The sequence below is a fragment of the Montipora capricornis genome, chromosome 2, assembly GCF_036669925.1.
Source record: "Montipora capricornis isolate CH-2021 chromosome 2, ASM3666992v2, whole genome shotgun sequence".
NCBI classification, from domain to species: domain Eukaryota; kingdom Metazoa; phylum Cnidaria; class Anthozoa; order Scleractinia; family Acroporidae; genus Montipora; species Montipora capricornis.
In genome coordinates this window covers 19,653,741-19,677,662 of record NC_090884.1, presented here as the reverse complement: position 1 = coordinate 19,677,662, position 23,922 = coordinate 19,653,741, and the positions used below count along the sequence as shown (strand labels likewise).

Sequence of the window (23,922 nt, the reverse complement as noted above, 5' to 3'; positions counted from 1 at the left end):
CAGGGCTCTAAATAACAGCCGGTCAACGGACAATGTCCGAACTGATAATGGGAGTTGACCGGTGATGATGATGATGATGAACTTTATTCATGTGTCGATGTAAAGATAACATAAATAATAAAGATAACATAAATAATAAATATTATGATAACTAATAAATAAGAAATAAGCTATAAATTTTTATATACATTTACAATATGCTAAAATAATCAAAAGAATTCTAACAACACGGGCACATCTTAAGAAGTACAAATTACGCACGCGGGGTAATTGTTGCCATTTATCAGTTCAGTAAGATCCTTACATCTAATATGAAACTTAAACTTACTAATAGACGTCTTTATCTAGCTTATTCCATAAAAGGGTCCAAGGTATCTAAGAGAATGTTTACCATACAATACAGAATTAAATCTAGGAATATCAAAATTTTGGTTTCTAAGATTATATTTACAAGACTTAGTACTAAAAATATCACAAATGAAATCAGGAACTAGCCTATATTTAACCTTGTACATGAGTATAACTATGTCTTGCAATCTCCTATTAAGAAGGCTTGGTAGTTTAGCACAAGCTAATAAGTTCATATACGTTTGATCTGAATGTGAATTATAAACTATCCTTAATGCCTGCTCTTGAATTCTTTCAACCTTTCTTGTATCCGACGCCTTACAGAAATGCCATATGAGATGACAATAGGTGAGATATGGCATGATCATTACGTTGTTTAATCGCTATAGCGTTAAGTTTTTCTGGGTTGGACAATAAATAGTTGTCTTTATACCATCTAAGGGCAGCGTTTCCTTCCTTTTCCATATCAGTACAGATAATGGACGTATGGCTGCCAACTATATACATCTGATGATCATCAGCAAACATATTTAAATTTGCAAAGTCATTTACGTGATACATTTTGGTACAAGTTCCACAGTATTGCACCAAAGGAAGGTCCTTGAGGGCATCCACATTTCATCACATTCCAGTCACTAGTAGCTTTGCCAACTTTCACTCTGTTGAGCCGATCTTTAAAATATGAACGCATTAGTTGTAATGATTTGTCATTAAAACCGTAAGCGCCAAGTTTGGCCACAGTTAATGAGGGAAGAACTGAGTCAAAAGCCTTAGACATGTCCATCGATAACAAAAGTGCTTTCTCTTTGTTATCCAAGGCTAGTCTCCAGTCTTCCACCAGGCCAATTAATGCAGTCTCACAGCTGTGTTTTTTTCTATAAGCTGTAATTTTAGAGTACATGATATGGTCATAGCTTGCCGTTATCTGTTTACATAGTAGATGTTCAAATATCTTGCCAATTAGTGGGAGGACTGTAATCGCACGGTAATTTCGGATTAATTGTCTCTCCCCCTTCTTGAACACAGGTGTCCATTCACCCATTTTCCATTTACTAGGCCAACTACAGTCTTCAATACATTGATTAAATATGGACTGCAGAGATGGTGAATGAATAACTTGCACCCAACAATCAAGTTTACTTGTGAAATGTCATCTGAACGCATTGTTTTCCTTGACACCAAAGTTCTCAAAGGTTCACGTTTACTTGACATCAAAACACATTATAAGCCCATAGAAACTTTCCAATACAGTACATGTATATGCAATTTGATCTCCTCTTGCCACCCCCACAGTGTCAAGAAGTGGTTTATTGAAGGAGAGACATTGCACCTTTGGATAACAAACTCAGTCAAAGAAACCTTCAAGTCACTTAAACAAGATTTTCAATCCTGTTTACTCGACTGTGCCTATCCACATGAACTCATCACAACCATGACGGCTGAAGTCAATTTCTCAGCAGGAAAAGGGGCTCTACAAACCATACACAGGACGTCATCAAACAGTATTTTACCACTGGTTACTACATACAACCCGGCTTCACCGAATCTTAAAAAGATTCTTATGAAACACTGGCATCTCATTTCAGACAATCCCAAACTCTCACAAAATTAATATTTTCTGACTCTCCTATTGTTGCTTAATTACCGGAAAGAAAAATCGCTCAAAGACTTTTTGGTCAGAGCCAAAATCCCTTCCCAAAACTAAAACAACAAAAACAGGAGTTATATATGCTAAGGAGGGTGATAATATTACAATCATTTGCTTTACAAAATTACACCGCCTCCGTATGAAGTAGACTCCCTTCTATTTGACTAACTCACCTAGTCACTTAGTTTGTTTCCTCAATCTTGCTAAACACGATATCAGAACACCTTTTCTTGCGACTGTCTTTGAGACAACCCCAAACTCCCTCAAACCAAAAAAATTTTCTCTAACTGTTGCTTATTGCAAGGTACAATCACTCAAGGACTTTTCATTCAGAGCCAAAATTCCTTCCCAAAACTAAAACAACGAAAATAGAAGTTTTATGCGGTAAGGAGGGTGTCAATATTACAACCACAACAGTGTGAACACCCAATATACAATACATCTACATTGTATGTACATGTACATACTCCAGCACTCTGTAAGTCCCTTTTGACTTACAGCTAGTGTTTAAACCCTAAGCCTTTCTTAGACACCACTGCCAAGCCAGTCATATTCTGCTGGAAAATCCAGGCCAAGCTACAACATCATTACCCCCACCTCTTTCCAAATAGTGCATGGGATATTTGACCCACGGGCTTAATTATGAAGAGGGCTTATGAAAGGAGGCCTACAGTTTATACTCCTTATCCAAGCAGACTTGAAAGTGTTAACATTAATTTACAGATAATTATCATTACAAAGGCAGCTCTTTCTCCTTAGTCATTGGTGTTGGTCTGGCCAGAGTTCAAAGTTCAGCCACAGTTCCAAGACCTACACTGTAACACTGAGACCTTTAAAAGAGTTTCCACTACAGGGATCAGTTTGTCAGCTGAGATTAAGCAGGCTACTAGCTACATGTAAGTACCCGGTACATGTAGTTCACATTTTTCACAATTCTTTCATGGTAACTTTACCTTTCGTACATCAAAATTTTTGTATATTATTTTTAATCATTGATGTTAAGATTTTTAAGTATGGTATTATTTATGGTTTGCCAATGAAAAAATATTAATATTGTTAACCCTATATTTTTCCACATTCTTTTTTTTTTAATGATTTTAAGAGTTGTTCTGTAAGTTCGGCAACACATTCAAAGACCTTTGCAATTTATAGATCGCAATAATATGCAACAATGGAATTTACCCACAGTATCTCATGAAAGGAAAGAAGAAGAAAGAAGGCAATTTATAAATTACAAGATGACCAGCTTTGCAATTTCTAAATTACAAACTTGGTCACCTTGCAATAATTTTATTTAATAACAAGAACCCCATAGTTGCGATAATTGATACAAATGGTGAGGTAAAGAGACATATACACTTCAAAACCCACGCAAACCTCTGAGTCCACCCTACATGTAGATATTTATTTTGACATCCAACTACAGATGCATTTGCAAGCTAAATGATCTAATGGTACTGTATATGCACTTGTTTGCATTTTGGCACTGATGGAATTTCTGCTAATTAATAAACTTGTAAGGACACAGGTGAAGATGAAAGTTTGGTACAAACCTGAGAAGGAGCGGTTGGTGGGATAGATGCACTATTATAAACATTCTACGGTCTCGTGCTCTGCAAATTGAAAACATGGCAATAAAATGAAGTGCACAATTCAGACTGGTAATCCCCATAAATTGAAATTGGATTGATGAAAAAATTGAAATGACTTTTTGTATCCTTGCCGCAATTAATGCTTCAGATATTGCTCTGGAGATGGTTGAGGAGAGCAATCTAGCAAAGTCTTCTCTATCTGCCATGATCACCCAACACAAATGGTTTTCCCGCTAAATTGTGGACCACAAGCCCGCAGGCATAAATTTAATGAGTTTGTGGTTACAAATTGCAAAGTTCTGTGCAATTTATAAATCATAAATGTACAAATTACAAATTGAAAATGAACTGTGTGGTTCTAGTAATAATAATCACAAGATGACCAAGTTTACGATTTACAAATCACACTCTTTAACTCTTCTTTCCTTTCATGAGATGTGTAAATTGCAATACTGTATATTTTGTGATTTATAGGTCACAAAGGTCTTTGAGTCTGTTCTTCAAAAAAAAACAAAATATAGAAAAATATAGTGTAAAAAACATTTTTACATTAAATTTTGGTGCCCCATATTCTTTAGTATTTCAATCTACTACATGTACATTTGTATTTATAGAGCATGACTCCTCTGGAGAGAAGTTTTTGGTGAATGCACGGGAAGCCCCTCTTAAAATGAAGTCTGATGCTCATCAAAGGGGCTGGACAATCTGCGAGCCAGCGAGCCATGCAAGCCATGCGAATTTCGCATTTAAGTCTAAGCAGCCATTTCAAATAGCGCTGATAAACAATTAAGTCTAAGCACCCATTTTAAAATGGTTAGCTTTCAATAACTGTGTGACTCGCATGTTGACTTGCATGGCTCGCCATGTTGGCTTGCATGACTCGCATGACTCGCTGGCTCGCACATTGTCCTAACTCCTCATCAAACTGAGCCAAGCACGGCCACTCCTCAGCTACCCTGCAATGGCAAGGTATTCTACAGTTAAGCTAGAGTTGTAGGGAAAAAATACCCTGCCACCTTTGTTAGCATTTGGAGGCGTTCCTTGCAATTGAAGAACAAGTCAGAATACACTGGAAATACATGTAGATGTTATTCTTGTGCAAATAAGTGGTTGGGTATTCAGCAGTTTATAATTAGCTTGTTGCAGGTCGGGGAATAGTTGGAATTATTTCCGTACAGGTCCCTACTTCATTATGTATGCAGAATAAATTAATTATGCATTTGCGCTATTGTTTTGTAGAACAATGCGTATACCCAAGGGAATCGAATATACACATGGCTAATTTGTACTTACGGAATGATCAAAAGTGGATCTCATTCTCTCTCTCCCTCCCTCCCTCTCTTTTTTTCTCCCTCTCACTTTTCCTTGCCCTTTTTGCTCACACTGTGTTCTCCCAGCTTTCCTCTTTCGATTCCTTTGTCCTGTCTTTCTATTCCAGATCCCGCTTGGCTTTTTCTGTCCTTTTTTCTAAGTCAGAGTCCTGCAGTCTGCCTTGAACTCCATACCACTATAAACCTCTGAATTACCTGTCCTTCTTCTAGACCACTGAGCTAAAGTGTCAAGTTGCTAATTCACACCTTGATAATGATATTTCTTTGGAATTCTGGACAACAATTTACATAACAATGATAAGTAATTATATACGCATGCCATGCCAACCACCGACAAATGCACTGATTTTGCTTCTCTTGAAACAACGTCACCCCCTAATAATGCTAACCGTAACCCTTTAGGCTTAAGGTTGAACCCAGTAATATTCTTTTGCAGGTTAATCGAGTATATCTGTGAATGTCTGAATTGCTTGTTTTTTTTCATCCCCCGTGCTACACACTTAAAAGAACACTGCACGGAAGAGTATACCTCCTTGTGATTGGGGCATCCTATATGGGAAATTTTCTATGCACGATTTATTGCAGTATAAAATTTTTGAGTCGACGTTAACCCCTCTCTTTCATCAAACTGTGAATTTTAAAACTAATATGGCCGCCCCTCAAGAAACAACTTTAAACTTATGGAAACTATCTCGACTTCTAGCCGAACACGAGCGGTGCATAGAGTGGTGCAAAGAGCAAAATCTACTCTCGTCGTCAATGAAATGCCTGCCCTAAACCTGAGTGCGGAAACGCACTCAAATGGCAAAGACGAACTGCATCAGGAGATGGATTTGTTTGGCGATGCTCTAGAAAAAACTGCAATGGACAAGCTTCAATCCACCAGAAGACATGGTTTTCTGGTAGTAAGCTTTCCCTTGAAAAAATATTAGCCCTAACTTACGCTTGGGCGCATAAATTCACCACAACACAAGCAGCGCACGAAACCGCGTTAGATGAAGAAACCACCTCGACAGAAACGGTGATAGATTGGTATAACTATTGCCGGGAGGTTTGTGCAGATAGAATAATGAAACAACATGCGAGGCCAATAGGCGGTCCTGGTACAACTGTTGAGATTGATGAGTCCAAGTTTGGCAAGATAAAGTATCACAAAGGTCGCTACATCGAAGGACAGTGGGTCTTTGGTGGCATTTTCCGCGAAACCAAGGCCTGCTTCCTTGTTCCGGTAGGCTCAGGGATAAAGAGACACTCTTGCCAATTATCTGCGCTCAAATATTGCCTGGAACACGCGTGATGAGTGACATGTGGAAAGCTTGCGATTGCCTACAAGACGAGGGCTAAACTTCCTCGGCCCACATGCAGAGCATTGAAAATACATAGTGGGGAGTAAAACGAAGTACAGTATGCCTCGTACAGGAACATCCGTGGATCTGTTTGAAAGCTACCTACAGGAGTGGTTACAAGTAGCGTCAGCAAAACAAAAGTGATCCATTCGGAAACATCATTGAGCATATCGCTGATTTGTACAATGTGCGATAAAGAGCCCTCTCTATGCACCGCTCGTGACTCAGTGAAAAGAGCCATACATTATACAGGAAAGAAAACAAACCTTCACTTTGCAGTGCTTTGGTGAATTGACAAAGAAACGAAGGACAATTTTAAGAGCAAAAAGAAGGTAGGCATTCAATTTCTGCAAACTTTTATTTGGTCCGTTTGTTTTGTATATGAGAATCTGAACCGTATTAATTTGTACAAAGATTTCTTAAAACTCCAGTTCTTTCGCTTATTTTAAAATTGACAAATGGCTAAAATTGCTGGAAAAGTGCAAAAATTAAGTTGTAAACGTTCGATCTTCCGTATTTCAGTCAGAAATTCTACCGATTTTTTTGAAGTCTATAGACCTAGAAAAAAACCTGTAAGAAGAACAAACATAGCGCTACAGTCCCAAAGGACGTCTATATTGTTATCGCTATTGTTTTCTTGAAACAAAGGACCGTATGCATAATGAGTAGGGACCTGTGCGGAAATCTTGCCGAATAGTTTTACTTTCTGACGGATAGGTGGTTTGCAAGCAATCTCTGGAGACACAGATAACATTGCTGCAATGTACAATTGCTGGTGGACGAACAAAAGGAGCTACACATGTAACGAGATGCTTCTGTGAAGCATACACTGGGTTGCCTGTGGTACGTGCTACAGAAAATCAGAAGGCACTGAATTGTGTGGTATTGAAATACAGCATTCCAGTCTCTGAAGAATAACAAATAAAAGAGAAGCGAGAAACATTGGCTTCTGGGCTGACATGTTGATAATTTTCAAGTTCCCTCACAACTTCTTTTTACCACAAGTGTGCCCTCTGAGCATCTGAAGGCTTTCTAATACTAAAGTTCACTGAAGTTAAGCCCTGCCGGGCGGGGTTAGTGTTTGGATGGGAGACCAAAATAACGTACCCCTCCTAAAAAAGAAGCATCGGACCGAAAATACTATTAACTCTAACAAATGCGAACTCAGCAAGGTACAGATCTTTTTAGCTTGCTTTATGCAAAACAAATATTGATGAAAAAGCAAATAACTATCGATACACAGTTTTCAGAAACCGGACGGTCGATCGAGAATAAAATATTTACGACATCAAAACAACATTAATTTTGAACCGTGAATATAGAATATAAAAAGTTACGATCAGCGACAAACATTTTGGGAGATTTTTGCTACGTTCAAGTAAATTGCAAAATCGAAAGTGACTTGGCCGGAATTCAGCGGGCGCCGTGATTAAGTTATCGCTGTATGTTTACTCGCCAAACAGTGAAGCATCTGTGTCAAATGATGGCAAGATACCGGGTTTTTGTAAGTTTCTTTTTCTGTCAAGTGTTATAAAGTTTGACAATGAAATGAGCGAAGTCAAAACAAAGATCACAATCGCCCAACTCTTATTTATGCAAAGTCAAAATTTACTCTCCAAGACACGTACGACGTTATTTATCACCAGGTAATTCCATCATTTTGGAAATAGCAGCTACTTTATTATTCATCTGCGTCACAAGTTTTCACTGATTTTGGGGCTCATTTTGTTGAAACTCAAGCACGCTTCCAACAGGCCTGTGAACCCTTCCTGCTTACAGAGCAATACTAAAAAACTTCTCCCATATCACATTTCAACCTTAAGCTCGAAAATTCAATACACAACATGATATTATAATTCACAAAGGCAGAAAATACCACAGAATCCTTTTCCAGCGAAAATTTTATTGAAACAAACAACATATTTGCTCTTAGAGGCGAAAACCTCTTCCTATTTCATTGCGTGCGTGAAGACAAGAAACTCAATTGTGTCAAATTACCATGTACTTCAGGTAAATACTGCTCACTTTGATTTCGTCTCGACGGGCGATAGATTGTTGTCGAGGTCCAGTACTCGTCGCTTTTGAGATTCATGCCTAGTTTATCCAACTGACTTTCCATTATTGAGCTCCATAAGGGTATATTTTGTTTAAGGATCCACTAAAACGCCATTCGCGTTGCATGACTTTCGACGCCATTGCAGGCTAAGTTAATGATTCTACTGTGCCCACCAGAGAAATCTACGCAGTTCCACTACCCTCTCGATCCTAAGAAAATACGCCCAGAAGGCTCTATACACAAAGACACCACTTACCAGGGGAGTGACAGGCAAGACTTTTACCGACACGGAAAAAAAAAAAAAAAAAAAAAGAAAAAAAAGAAAACAAACAAACTAAACGAAGACCTCGACTGGGTTTGCCTTATAAGGCAACCCAGTAAAAAGAAAACAAACAAACTAAACGAAGACCTCGACTGGGTTTGCCTTATAAGGCAACCCAGTAATGAGAGATCTTTTGTTTTCGTCCACCAACATGGTGACGTAACGTGAAAACCACGTGTTGATACCTTAAAGCCAATAACCTCTATTCATCCCCTGTGTTCACCAAAGAAGTAGTTTTCAGCATAACAAACTTATAAATATATTATAAGCTTTATATGTAGAGAGAGTATAATCGTGTTCCTACCATATATTGAACGCTTTCGCTCAGTGTAGACATGTTCCAGTTCCTCGATGGATTCAACATCTCCATTGTTAAGCCAGGAGCTCAAACTGAAGAAATTAACACGAAATTTGCTGCGATGACGAACAAAACCCAAGATTACTCGACGGTGAACACAACAGCCCGCCATTGGCGCCATTGCCTGATTTTCAAGCCGAAGGGGACAAGGTACGAGTCTGCAAATTATGGGATGGGGCAGCCTCGTTCCCAGAGTCTCTCTTCTCTGCCACGACAAAGGCGGCAGGGAAGAGACCTACGGGTCCGCAAATGATCCCAGAACCGCAAACGATCCCCAAACTGTACCGCAAATGATACCAGGGACCCGTTCCTCAGAAGTCCCGAAAACTTTTCGGGCTCGAAAAGCCATTTGTGAAACTGTCAACCCCTTGCTCTGGAAAGCCGATCTTTTAACATGATTTCAAGCTAACAAAAAGAAAAATGGCTGTGAAGTTTGACGACTTAAATCCTCTCCGTTCTTGAGATACAAAGGGAATTGTGACACCCGAAAACGGCCGGTAAGGTTTCGGGACTTTCGAGAAACGGGCCCCAGGACCGCAAATGATCCTGAAAAAAGAGCAAGGAATGTCGTGAAGGATGGAATGTGAGGAGCGCTTACTGTACCGCAAATGATACCAGGGACCCGTTCCTCAGAAGTCCCGAAAACTTTTCGGGCTCGAAAAGCCATTTGTGAAACTGTCAACCCCTTGCTCTGGAAAGCCGATCTTTTAACATGATTTCAAGCTAACAAAAAGAAAAATGGCTGTGAAGTTTGACGACTTAAATCCTCTCCGTTCTTGAGATACAAAGGGAATTGTGACACCCGAAAACGGCCGGTAAGGTTTCGGGACTTTCGAGAAACGGGCCCCAGGACCGCAAATGATCCTGAAAAAAGAGCAAGGAATGTCGTGAAGGATGGAATGTGAGGAGCGCTTATTTTTATTAAAATCACTTAAAATCATGGCTCTCAACAGGTTTCTACCTCATTATAGTTTTCCAGAAAGACTGAATTTTGTTTCTTACCACGCTGTTATAATTTGCCACGTTTAATTATGGGATAAAATCATCAAAAACTAACTTGGACACAATTCTAAACTGACTGTGACCAGGGGCCCGTTCCTCGAACCCTGCATGTGTTGCCAGAGTTGTTCGAGAAACGGGCCCCTGGTATCAATCAGTTAAGAATTGCGTCCAAGTTAGTTTTTGATCATTGTATCCGATAATTAAATGTGGTAAATTTATAACAGCGTAGTAAGAAACAAAATTCAGTCTTTCTGAAAACCTTCGTTTCCAAAAGTGGAAAGTTCTTCGTACACATTCCTTTCAAGCCGCAGTTTGTTTCTTTTATATTTTCCCACAGCTTCGCTCACATCAAGAATGACACGTCACAAATCGGAGCGCTCCAAATGGTTACGTGAGCAAGTCGAAATTCAAATGCGATCGATCATTTTTTTCGGGGTGCAAACAGTTTAGCGATTTCGGTAGTGTGTAACCTACACGAAACATCCTACAGCCTCGGTTAGAATTGTTGAAATACTTTGCAATACCTTGCCCTCCCACAATGTTGTTTTGCCAAATGGGCAAAAACAGGAGCACTGCACGAAAAAATGGATGTACACCAAATTTGCACAGCGCAAATATAATGCAAACATATATTTACTCTAGAACAAACCTGTAGCAAACATGGTAAATGCCACATTTGCTACTATATTCACACTGGTGTGCAAATATGGTAGCAAAAGTTTCTGATCTATATATTTGTGTACTGTTCCAAGGAATGTTGTCACAGACTCTATAATTTTTAGTTACAGCCGCTGCCTGTTGCCTGCTTTGATGCGTGCATCCCACGTGAACGTCTAATTGGCGTCCTGTTTCCTTCAAAAGGAGTTGGAATGTCTGTAGAGTTCTTCAAGTGTTCGACATATTCTCTCGACACTACTCAGAACGCCATTTTGTGAGCCTTTTTTTTGGCTGAAATTTTCGAAAAGGTAAGTTTTGAGCCCCTCCCAGGGGTTTTGGGGAACACGGGAACAATGTCAAAATATTTTAGGGAACAAGGGAACAAAAATAATCGGAAAACTATTTTTGGGAACAAGTTTGAAAGTAATTCGGGGAAAAAGGGAACACAAGCAAATATTTAAAGGGAACAAGGACTCCCCCTCCCCCCACCGGAAGGGCCTCAGTTTTGATCCCTATAATTTTCGGATCACTAGACTTTCAGCCAGGAAATCCGAACATATGAAAAATTTTAAGGGGATAAGATATGCCTATATCTACCGTTTAAATAGTAAAATACGTTTAACAATGCTATGTGTAGGTGGTTTTGAACTATTTTCTCGTCGGGTGTCCCTCATTTCATACCGGGACAAGTTCATAAAGGTCTGAGTTCGTCACGGGACCCACTCTCAAAATATCCAATGACGACAGAATCTAGAAGAGAGTTCCAGAACGAGGCAATTTGTTACAATAGGAAAGCACGTGTCTTCTTGAGTGATTTCTCAGAAGCACAGGCCTTAGATTGCTGTCCACCAGCGAGACGTGTTGAAGTAACTTTCCTTTGCCTTTTACCATCTCAAAATGCCTGCCCCAGCCGTAGGAATCGATCTTGGTACAACCTATTCATGTGTTGGTGTTTTCCAGCACAATAAAGTCGAAATCATTGCAAATGATCAGGGAAACAGAACAACTCCCAGTTATGTCGCTTTCACGGACACGGAAAGGCTGATCGGTGATTCAGCTAAAAATCAAGTTGCGCTTAATCCAACAAACAGTGTATTCGGTAAGTGATTATTGCTTAACTTATTTGGCGTCATTGCTAGAAAGGTCTTGGTCGTAAGGCGATGCCACAAGAGAAATTACAGTACATGTATAATACCGGCTGGACGTCATCCTGCAATTGTGCTGACGGAAGTGCTTTCGTTTTTAGATGCAAAGCGTCTTATCGGACGAAGATTTGACGAGGAATCCGTTCAGAGTGATATGAAACATTGGCCTTTCAAGGTAAGTGAACTTTTTTTCAAGGCTGGCCTCGGAAGGTTATCGAATTTTCCCATTATTCTCCATGGAAGTACTGGCTAGTACAAGATATAGACTTAAAGTGCACATGGCTCGAAATTTCACCACCGTTTTTTATTTTAAAATCTAAAATGTAATGGTCTAAGGAACATTTCTGTACAAAAACAATTTAATTTCTGTTCCGAGAACATATCCAAAATGCGAAGAAACCTCGCATATTTTTGAGGAAAATATGAGAGAAGGGCCTGGGATCAAGTTGAGGATTTTGACGTCATCGTTTGCGTAAACTTGCAACTTGAGCGAAGATTCAGTGCGGTTGTGAGAGTATTTTATTCCTACATTTACGATTTAAGGACGTTCGCACCAATTGTTTCTGCGCATCCTTACTGCGCACACAAATGCACACACCACGTCATACACGAGCGCGCGCGCTAAGTAATAAAATGAGAAATGGTAGGGCAAAAGGCCATTGCTATAGCTTTGCCTGGATTTAACGGTCTTGGACGTTCGGTGACCCCAATTTTTCTTTCCAGAAACGGATTTTATTTACAATTATATCCACGTTGTCCAAAAATGAACAAAAAATCAATGTGGGAAGTTAAAAAAATTTCAAGATTTCTGCTCATGGGACATCAAATCCTGCCATCTTGCGGCGGCAAGGCGCGTGAAACTGTGGTCGCTAAATGTGAACTTGATCTTTCAGGAAGCTCACCAGTTGACTTAATAATTCACTTAATAAGTTAATTAATTCACTTAATAAGTCCACTTAAACAATATTTGGCAGAGAAGATTTCACTTCAAAGATTTAATTGCAATATATTTGAGTTTACAGACACTGGCCTTATTCGCTAACGAAGCCCGATTTTGTCACATTTTGGTTGTTTTTCCGGGCATGTTCTCTCCAAAACGAAGTCGGTGACCCCCCATTTTTTTTTACATTTCTGACATAACTAACTCATCATCTTACAGTGGTAAAAGTTTCAGAAAAAAATCAATGTTGAAAAATTTTCGCGCGAACGTCCTTAAAGCGGCCAAAGCGCAAACAGCAATATAGAGTATTCCCTGATCTTCTCTACAGGCAGTTGTAGTTAAAGGGGCAGTGTCATGCGATGGTGTGCACAGTATTTTTCACACACAGATTTTAAGAAATTATTTTTTTTTGCTTTTTTTGCTAGACTAAATACGGCTTTAGAGAGGCACTAAAATGCAAATTTATTTATTATCGCGATTTGGAGTCCAAGAAATAAAATCGAGCTCAAATATGATGCCATGTTTGTTTTCTGCGTGACACCTGAATTCAGTGAAGTGTGCCCGGGAACACTGTCAGCGGTTCAAGCACTCACACATAAATATTTTTTTTCTCTGCTATAAACCAGACATATTATCAAGATTAACATGCCATTTAAAAGCTGAAAGAGAGTGCATTTATTTCCATTGGAGCTGACTTTGAAGTTGAAAGACAATAAGCAACGAAAAATTCACCCATGTTTAACTCACCGCTTGTGGTTTTATAATTCGTACAGCAAATAAACACAACCAGTGCATCCATTTCCTCTCATCTAAATGCAGCTTTTTCTTCAAAATATTCAAGTAGACATTTTAGAGCAAAGATAGTAAATGTGTTATCAACAAACAATGATGTGGTGGTCTCTAACATTTAAGCGACTTGAGCACTAGAATTGAAATACGAAGATGGACTTCAATCCTTGGTAGTAGTGAAACAGCTTGCACTTCAATTACACAACACGTCAAATTTCTCATGAATTCACGTGTTGAAAAGTTTCTCTTCATTGCACATGTACATGCTGTATTGGTATTTTGGATGCTCTCCTTGAATGCTTTCTTGAGGAGACTGAATCACTATTTGTCCACTTCCAGCTCGATGGCCGTCACCACTCCACATGGTATTGGTAACACACGATCAAACCCCCTTCAAAACAACAAAATCAAAGAAAAAAGGAGCAAAGAACAACAACAAAAAAATAGTGAATTTGTATCTGAACGCCACAGGATATTTGGTTCACTAAAGTGACCAGGGATGGCTTTGATTTCTTAAGATATTCACCCCCCAAATACTCCTTTAAAAAAGTTGGACTTTTTCAGAACTTTTGGCAGGCTGTCGCGCATGCGTCACCAGTGACATTGCTCCTTTAAGTTATTTAACGAAGAAGAACAATTTGGCATGAAGTCCATGTCGAGCAAAATCTTGCGGTGTGTTCATAGCACTCTTGAGCCTGTCAAATTGCATTATCCCTTCACTTGTATTTTCAGTTCTTGATATCCAGATTACAGCTCTCCTCCTCTGTGGGGTTAAGGATTCTCCATTATTCATCCATTTGCGTACATTTCATTAGACGTGAAGGGACGTGAGGTGAATTTTCTTTGGAAGGCGTTTTATAGAATTTGAACGTTGGATGACTAGATGTTTTTTGCATAATTATTATAAAATGAAAACTGTTAGGTCTTTGAGATTTTCATCTATACAAGGTTGAAGATGACCTAGAAATAAATCTTTTTGCAAGTTGTGAAGTGAAGTGAAGTGAATATATTAGTCTTTCCCCTCGGGGCTTTTCGAGACTAATTTACAATGCTTTTTGGGGGACTTTAGCCAGACTGCTTGTTACGCAGTTTACAATTATTTTAGGAAGTGAAAGATGCCCCTGTCCAGATAGCTCAGACCTCAACACCGGGGACTACGTCCCCTACTCTTATCAAATAGTGAGTGGGTTCTTTAACGTCCCACGCAATTTGGTTTCCAACAAGGGCTATGAGATGGGACCTCCGGTTTACAGTCCTTATCCGAGAAGACTGGGAAGTCTAACCATGTGCAGATGTGATTACAAAGGCAGCACTTTCTCCTCAGTTATTTTAAGACCCTGAGTGTTGGTCCGGCCAGAATCGGACTCACGAGAATCCGATGCTCAACCAACTGAGCCACCGGTTCGCGGTTCAAAATTACCAGTTCCTTAATGTTTTTGGGTTTGAAAATACAGCATTTTGAATTTCCTTATTGTCACTTGCGTGACACCAAACAATGAAATCTGTTTTGAACGTTTCAAGTAAATTACATGTAGGTGTTTAAAACTCATGTGTACTGTCTTGAAAGTGAAAAGTGAGCAGACTTGGTGAGGTTGTTTATGCATTCGGCTTCTACACACTTCACATTCTTGGCATTTTCCATTGTATGGTTTCAAATTATTATTTTTTTATGGCGTGACAGCAAAAACAATCTGTAGTCAGGCTTGGGACTTGGTTTGTCAGTTGATTTATATTCCCTGAACGCGGTAAGTGCATTTCAGTTGATATCTGAGTTCCAAAAAACATTGAGGAAGTCGTCTTTCATCGTCATTGTAGAAGTGGAACCATCTGACTTGAAACAATACGGCATAGAATGAAGTGGTCGATCAAGAGCATCGGCTCACCTGTGCAACTGAGCATATATCAATTCACACTGCACCTTCCTTCACTTTCGATCTGTGGCAATCGCTGGTTGATCTTCCTTTTTTTTTTTTTTTTGCTTGGTCTATGGTTAAGAAAGTTAGTTTCTGAAATGTTCAGACATCAGCTAGAGCAATCCTTCGTGCAAAACACAGCACTGGATCGAAGTCTTCGTAGGTTTGCCGGGTAGGTTTGAAACCGGGCCGGCATTTTTTGACAAATTTCGTCCATTTCTTTCTTCAATTCTCCTTTGTAGGAAGAAGATGCATTGATATACCTGCAGCTGACTAGCCCAGGGCCGCTACCAACACAATATCTTCTGCAGACCCTCCAATTTGCCTTGTTGTTTGTATTTCCCGCTGCAATCTAACACAACTGAAGAGGTCATGAAGACCTTTTTGTCCACGCGGGAAATCTTGCAATTTTTTGGCCAAAATACCGAAGTTCGTGCTGCGAGAAAACTCGCTTCGCGCATTTGTAGGAAGATTCTAATAACGAAATCCTATCAAGCAACGCCTGAATTTTAAGGATAGCAAGTAAAAACTGGTGGTGAAATTTCGAGTCATATGCACTTTAAGCTTACCCGCTATAATTGTTGAGCTTAATACTTTCACTTGCAACTTTAAGGTAGTAAACGAAGCAGGAAGACCGAAGATTAAGGTGGAGCATAAAGGAGAAACTAAAGCTTTCTTCGCTGAAGAGGTAAATCGCACATGTTCTTTTGATTGCTTTTTACGTCCATTCTTTGATAGCTGCATGCAGGGAGTGGGTATACAATGTACAGTACCGCCTGAAAGTATTGACCCCTCGGGACGAGGCAATACCTCGTCTTTGCCGCGAGTAGTGGTTGCGCGCCACTGAGGTATGCAACTGTTTTTTCCCTCGGTAAAACCGAGGTGCAAGTTGCCGCGGGAAATTTGCTGCGAGAGAAAAGATGAGGCTTGCCGCGGGAAAGAACAATGATCTGCTGCATGTGTGAAATAAGCGGAAGACTGTCAAGTTTTAGATCTCATGGTGTGAAGAATCGATTCTTAAAGCAAGAAATCGTAATCAAAATGAGAAAGTGCGCAATTTCCGTAAGGACTCAAATTTTATTATCTTTTTCTGTACTGTAAAGATACAAACATACTGTTATTTAACTACAGTGTAAGCAACAGCTGTGTTATCCAACCAACGAAACACTCGTTGTTATCCAAGCTGTAATACTCTATGTGTGCGTGAGAAATCTGTTTTGTTTCGAAAAAGGTTGGATTGTGTCTTTTTTCGTCCAAGGCTGACCTTATTTTATTTGGAGACTTGAAATTCAAACTTGTGTGATTGTCTTCATTTTACATGTATCATTGCCATTTTGGTGAGAGGCAAGTATGGTATTCAGTTCCACATATTATTGTGAAACTTGTCAAATTTCGATCTTAATTGATACATTCTTGCGAGGCATCGGAGCCTCTGTCGGTACTATTTTGAGACTTGACGTACCGACGAATAATTTAAGAATGGTTTCTTTTTTCATCTCTTTCATCAGCAATTAATTGTTATGTGTAATCATAGCAATTGCAGCATGTTGACTGTGCATGGAAAACAAATCTAGGAATAGACTGTGATTAGTGGAGAAATGAAGTATCTAAATTATCTGAACGCTCATCGTTTGCATACGAATTATAAAGACGCAAAAACAGCAAGCGAAACAAACTTGGGAAATTTTGAAATTTCGCCTAAAGAGCGACATAATTCTTCACTTGACATAGTCTGATGTTCGAACCATCTTTGCTGACGTTGCACTTTCATGAGTAACTCTGTTGGCAGTCGGCTGTCACTCGTGATGAATTTGCATAAGCCACGCCAATGATCAAATGTTAACCAGAGCACGAAAACAATCTTTTCAGTTGAGATGAAATAATTTTCTACTAGTTCAGGGTTTGGTTTCCTTGGAATGTTTTTCTTTTTGTAATTTGTTACTGTTAAACAACTTGGAAAGTAATACTGCAGTAGTAAACCGCAAGAATAATATTTACGTAAGTCTTACTTTGAACCACGCAAAAGAAATCCCAGGTTACGACCTCTATCGGATTGATCGAAACACCAAGCCAGGCGGCGGAGTGGGCATTTATGCCCGGCAAACCTACAAGGTGAAGGTTCTTGATGACATTTCAAACATCTCAGACAGTGGCTTACATCAACTATGGATAAAACTTCAGGTTAGAAACCTTAAGTCAATTGTAATCTGTGCAATGTACTGAGGCCACCTGACACTCCGCTAACTTGTTTTGACACTTATTTAACTGCAAGTTTGATTACTGCTTCCTTGCGAAATAAGCTGATACATATACTCGGGGACGGAAACTGCGATATGCTTAAGCCGGATTGCAGAGGAGCCATCGCTTTGACAAATTTCTGTAACAGCTTCAATTTATCCCAATTAGTCTCGAGACCTACTCGCGTAACTAAAACTACCGATTCATTGATTGATGTGATCATAACCTCAAACCCTCAGCAAGTTATTGAAACTAATGTTATGCCAAGCTCAATAAGCGACCATGATCTTCCCTATGTTGTTCTTCGCATAAAGAAGGAACGCCGTAAATTAACATATATGACTGGGAGAAGTTTTAAGGGTTATGCAGCTGATCGGTTTTATAAAGATATGTCTGAAGTCCCGTGGTCCTTGCTGGATATTTTTGATGATGCAGAAGACAAACTATATGCTTTTAACTTTTTATTCAGCGATATCCTAGATAAACATGCACCGATCAAAATGATGAAAATACGTGGGCGTCCAAACCCTTATGTCACCGAGGAAATCCGTGAGCTTATGAGAATAAGAGATAATTGGAAGAAAATTGCTAAGAAAAGCAAAAACTCCTATGCCTGGCTGCAATACAAGATCTGCTGCCGCGAGGTAAAAAGAGAAATTCGGCTTGCAGAAAGAGAATATGTAAATCAGCAAATTCAAAATAACAAAAACAATACAAACTGCATATGGAAATCAATCCGTTCGTGCATACCAAAGAAGTCAACTGCTCAGAGAAGCTACAGTAAAGATCATAAAGGCGTGGCTAATGAATTTAATCAATTCTTCTCAAGTGTCGGCGAAAACACGATTAAAAAGATAAAAGAGATGGCAGCCACAGCTGAATGCAACCACACATTAGGCCGAAATTCCTTTCAAGCAAGAATTTACCAGACATCCGAACAATTTTCTTTTACCCCTGTTAAATGCCATCAGGTGGAAGCTATTATTAAGAACATGGCCCCAAACAAAGCCCCTGGGATCGATAAGATACCTGTACGGATAATTAGGGACTGCCTTCAAGCCATTTCGTACCCTCTTACTTCAATAATCAACACCTCACTTTTTACTGCTTGCTTCCCAAATGTGTGGAAAATTGCCGAGGTGAAACCAATACCCAAGGAAGGCGATCACGAAATAGCCAATAATAACAGACCTATATCACTTCTACCTATTCTATCAAAAGTGTGCGAGAGAGTGGCTCACAATCAGCTTATGGAATACCTAACTTCTAAAGGCCGCTTATCTACCAAACAAAGTGGTCACAAAGAGAAACACTCCACCGAAACCTCTGTGATTCAGACCACCGACATGATATTGAGTGCGATTGATAAAAAGCACTTGACGGCGGTAATTCTGCTTGACATGAGCAAGGCCTTTGACAGTATAGATCACAACTTGCTTCTTGTCAAGCATCAGGACATCGGTGCCTCGCCTTTAGCTTTGCAGTGGTTTCGTAGTTATCTAACCGCTCGCTATCAGGTTGTCACGATTGGGACAGCATCATCGGAACGCCTACACGTGGCCAGTGGAGTGCCTCAGGGGAGTATTTTAGGGCCACTCCTCTTTAACATTTATATGAATGATTTGCCATCAGTTCCACAACATTGTTCTGTCCAGTGCTACGTGGACGACACTAAGCTCTTGCTGTCTTTCCGGCTTCAAGATCAATCACGTATAGTCGCAGAAATAAATCAAGATCTTACAAGAGTACGTAACTGGTGTTTCGATGACCAGTTACTGTTGAACCCTGACAAGGCAAAGCTCCTAGTTTGTGGCAGTAAGCATGGGGCCGCCAAAACCCGCAACTTCAAGCTTTCGTTCCTTGGAAAACAGCTTGCTCCAGTGGAGGCTGCCAGAGACCTTGGTGTTATATTGGACACAAGTTTAACTTTTGACGATCATGTCACTGCAACTGTCGCTTCTTGTATGTCGCGACTAGGCCAGATAAATCGTGTTAAACATTGTTTTGACAAATGCACTTTAATTATTATTATCAATGCGTTAGTTTTTACTAAACTTTTTTATTGCTCTTCAGTCTGGAGCAATACTTCACAATCTAACATTGCTAAACTCCAAGCTGTTCAGAATTTTGCCTGTAGAATTGTTAGTGGGTCAAAGAAATACGATCATGTTACTCCCATTCTCAAACAACTCAACTGGCTCCCCGTGAAACAACACATGTATTATCGCGATTCAATTATGGCATTTAAATGCATGAATGGCCTTGTTCCGGGGTATCTATCTGATCAGTTCATTAAACGTTCATCAATATCAACACGCAAAACTAGAAACTCACAGCTGTTAAATATACCGTTATTTAAAACCGCAACTGGCCAAAGATCATTTTACTATCGTATGGTTTAAGTCAATCGTTAGCTCAGTTTAAAACCTTGATAAGGAAAAGACTCTTAATGGATAGCTAGCTGAATTTATCCAATACCGCATTAGTATGGCATTTTGTTTTTCTTAGCGCATTTTAAATTTTATTCATATAGAATTATTTTATTGTATTTCATTGTTGTATTTGTATTTCACTGAAAAGCCCCTTGGGGACGTGATATAAACGTATGTATGTAACCACGAATGGTTGGTCACGCAAGGTTTTCGAGGATATGTTGAATGTATTTTGTAAATTCTCCGTGACCAGCAACCCGATATTTCAGTCAAGTGAATCTGCAATAGTAATGTTTTGGACAGTGATTAGCGACACTATCTAGCTTGAGATGTTTTATACCTTTCAACACGGGTTTTGCAAGAGCGGGTCACCCAGACCCTGGACATATAAGCTTACAGTTTTGTATGTATATTGTCAAAACCCAGTTGTGGGCCACCATACTCTCCGGTTGCAGGATATTGAGATAATAAATGTATGTTCAGAGCGCTGAGCTGCAAAAAAAAAGCAGACATACTCTCCCATAAACTGAAATGAATAAAACTTTAAAAGGTGATGACAAAGCGCGAACAGTCCACAAGAAGTCTTTGAAATAATCACTGCAATCAATATATGTCACAAAGAAGGTTTCAAATGTGGTCGGAAGATTCTGGCCATGGATATTCTATTCGCATGTTAAAGGAAAGTAAGGCAACCAAGGTCCATGACAATCGGCTATGATCCTCGATCTATGTTCGCAATTTTCAACCGAAACTTGTTCAGTTCCTGTTCTTCGGTTGGGTTTCAACATTATAATAATAATAATAATAAATTGAAATTTATACCGCGCAGTTTCTATAAAAATATTCAACTGCGCCTACCGCCTTAATCTGGCTTATCGAAACACAAAAGTCAACGGAAACCATTTGCAACTCTACCGCGGAATTTTAATTACCGAGGGTTTACCTCGGTTGGCTTTTCTGTGGCAATTTTGGAGCCTAGCCGTAAATTTCCCTCGGCAGAAAAGCGGCCTACCGCAGGAATACCGAGGGAAAGTCGCAACAGGGTGGTGTGGTAAAGGGGTCAATACTTCCAGGCGGTGCTGTAGGGATCCAAAATCACCAATCATGTTGATTTTCTTTAAGAAATTGGATCCTATGATTTTTAACTAATGACACTCTCTTTTGTAACATTTCAGATTTCCTCCATGGTTCTAACGAAAATGAAGGAAACTGCAGAAGCTTATCTGGGAGAGAAAGTGAGTGACGCTGTTGTCACTGTGCCAGCATATTTCAACGATTCCCAGAGGCAGGCAACCAAAGATGCTGGTGAGTAGCAGTAGTTATACATAAAGCACTGTGAGTTCTGTTCTTTTCCCCATGAATCCAATAGCTTCCTTAGCTGTTAAAAATTTGTGGTTATGCGATATCACGTTCTTTAAGTACGTGGAAGTGGAGTGGGCACTGGGTCTAATAAGGTAATATGCTATTATGGACATTGTCAGTGTGGTTTTTCGGTTTTATCTGTATAGCCATGCCATTTTGTTTTCGGTTTGTACAGTTAATCACATGATTTGGAGTATAATTAGGAATAATAACTGTTGTAAATATGATCAAGGATTGGTTGAAAATGTTGATACTGAAGCTATGCTTTTGCTTTCTGAGGTTGCAGCTAGCAATTTGTGGGCTGATTCTGTCGCCTCTGTTTCTGATTTGTGCATGAAAAATATGATTTCCTATCAGATATTATAATCGCTGTAAATACTCGAAAATTACTCACCTTCAATCAAACGATAACACTTCAATATCGATGTTCGTTGTGACTTTTTGTGTATTCTACCCAGAATACCTCGTGAACTTTGTGAACAATACCGATACCACCTTGCTTGCTCAGTTGAGCAAGTCGAGATTGCTTTCCCTTATACAATTTCTACCAATTTACATATTTTCCCTTTTTACACTGGGGCTTCTAGGTTGCCTCCTCGGGTTTTGGCCTCTGGGCAAAGTAATATAAAATTAAGAACAAAGCCCTAAAGATCATCAAGTTAAGCTTTGCCCGTGCAGATTTTTAATTACTTAACCGTGGCCTTACAACGATCTAATGAACATCATTATGGCTTTGTGTTGGGTGTCTCATCTCAGTGATATCAAACCAAGTTCACTACGAATTTCTATTTCAGCAGAGGGTTTTGAGTACAAAGCACTAGTGAGGATTCGTGCCGCCCGATTTTGAAGTTTTTGAAAGTTTGAAGATAAAGTATCGCCCATCCCATCCCAGACTATACAGCAATAACTAAAACGAGGTTCAACTATTGATCTGTGTAATGTTACAAGATTTCCTAAAGAAAGAAATGGCTTAACCCTTTTAATAACCTGTATATTACAGGAACAAGTCACTGTGGCTGTGAATGTGTCTGTTCCAAGTCAGGAATTCATCAATACTTAAACCAAGACATTTAGCAGTCTCAACTCTGTGTAAAGCAACACTGTTAATAGATAATGATATGTCACCTTCTAATGTTGCAATTCTCTGCTGTGAACCAATCACCATAAACTCAGTCTTCAGTATATTCAATGAAAGCTTATTAGAGCCAAGCAAAATTTATATTTTACCGACATCATTGTTTATTTCGTCTTGAAGGTGAGGCAAATTTATTGCAATTTATAGCAATCGAGCCAGTTTAGACCCTTGTGGAACCCCACAAGATACGAGACTTTTGCCCGATGACACACCATTTTTATACCAAACTGTTGCCTACCATTATTAAAATAAGATTTAAACCAAGCTATGATCGGACCTTCAACTCCATAATGCTTCAACTTTTTTAAAAAGAGATCACGGGTCAACAGTGTCAAAGGCCCTCCTTAAATCAAGGAATATGACACCGCTGACCATGCCTCTACCTCTGTTCAAACACCAATGATTAGTCATAGCGAGGAGAGCAGTCACCGTTGAATGAAGTGATCTAAACCCAGACTGACTCAATGAGCTTATTACTGGGTTGCCTATGGCAAACCAGTCGAGGTCTGCGTTGATTTCGTTGTTTTTTTCCGTGTCGGTAAAAGTCTTGCCTGTCACTCCCCTGGTAAGTGGTGTCTTTTTGCATAGAGCCTTCTGAGCGTTTTTTCTTAGGATCGAGAGGGTAGTGGAACTGCGTAGATTTCTCTGGTGGACACAGTAGAATCATTAACTTAGCCTGCAATGGCGTCGAATGTCATGTAACGCGAAGGGCGTTTTAGTGGATCCTTAAACAAAATATACCCTTATGGAGCTCAATAATGGAAAGTCAGTTGGATAAACTAGGCAGGAATCTCAAAAGCGACGAGTACTGGACTTCGACAACAATCTATCGCCCGTCGAGACGAAATCAAAGTGGTAATTTGACACGATTGAGTTTCTTGTCTTCACGCACGCAATGAAATAGGAAGAGGTTTTCGCCTCTAAGAGCAAATATGTTGTTTGTTTCAATAAATTTTTCGCTGGAAAAGGATTCTGTGGTATTTTCTGCCTTTGTGAATTATAATATCATGTTGTGTATTGAATTTTCGAGCTTAAGGTTGAAATGTGATATGGGAGAAGTTTTTTAGTATTGCTCTGTAAGCAGGAAGGGTTCACAGGCCTGTTGGAAGCGTGCTTGAGTTTCAACAAAATGAGCCCCAAAATCAGTGAAGAATTGTGACGCAGTTGAATAATAAAGTAGCTGCTATTTCCAAAATGATGGAATTACCTGGTGATAAATAACGTCGTACGCGTCTTGGAGAGTAAATTTTGACTTTGCATAAACAAGACTTCGGCGATTGTGATCTTTGTTTTGACTTCGCTCATTTC

The 23,922-nt window shown here is 39.5% G+C and overlaps 2 protein-coding genes across 6 annotated transcripts in view; one reads left to right on the top strand and one right to left on the bottom strand.

Annotated features, from left to right (window-relative positions):
• LOC138039028 (5'-nucleotidase domain-containing protein 2-like) overlaps window positions 1-9,133 on the bottom strand; it is a 41,874-nt gene extending 32,741 nt beyond the window's left edge. For 2 of the 5 annotated variants that reach the window (XM_068885180.1, XM_068885182.1), the window contains exons 1-2: window positions 8,948-9,086; window positions 3,550-3,609 (exon numbers count right to left, since the gene is read on the bottom strand). Coding sequence is in view for 2 of the 5 variants with exons in the window: in XM_068885178.1 (XP_068741279.1) it covers window positions 8,948-9,122 (175 nt within the window). In the remaining 3 variants the exon portion in view is untranslated. Of the gene's footprint in view, window positions 1-3,549; window positions 3,610-8,947 lie in introns of all 5 variants that reach the window. The other 3 variants (XM_068885178.1, XM_068885183.1, XM_068885181.1) reach the window with 3 other exon arrangements.
• Window positions 9,134-11,473: 2,340 nt separating this feature from the next.
• Window positions 11,474-23,922, top strand: part of LOC138039027 (heat shock cognate 71 kDa protein-like) — a 17,871-nt gene continuing 5,422 nt past the window's right edge. Inside the window, exons 1-4 of the mRNA XM_068885177.1 lie at window positions 11,474-11,759; window positions 11,907-11,980; window positions 16,061-16,135; window positions 21,293-21,422. Coding sequence (XP_068741278.1) covers window positions 11,558-11,759; window positions 11,907-11,980; window positions 16,061-16,135; window positions 21,293-21,422 — 481 coding nt within the window. The 5' untranslated portion in view covers window positions 11,474-11,557. The remainder of the gene's footprint in view (window positions 11,760-11,906; window positions 11,981-16,060; window positions 16,136-21,292; window positions 21,423-23,922) is intronic.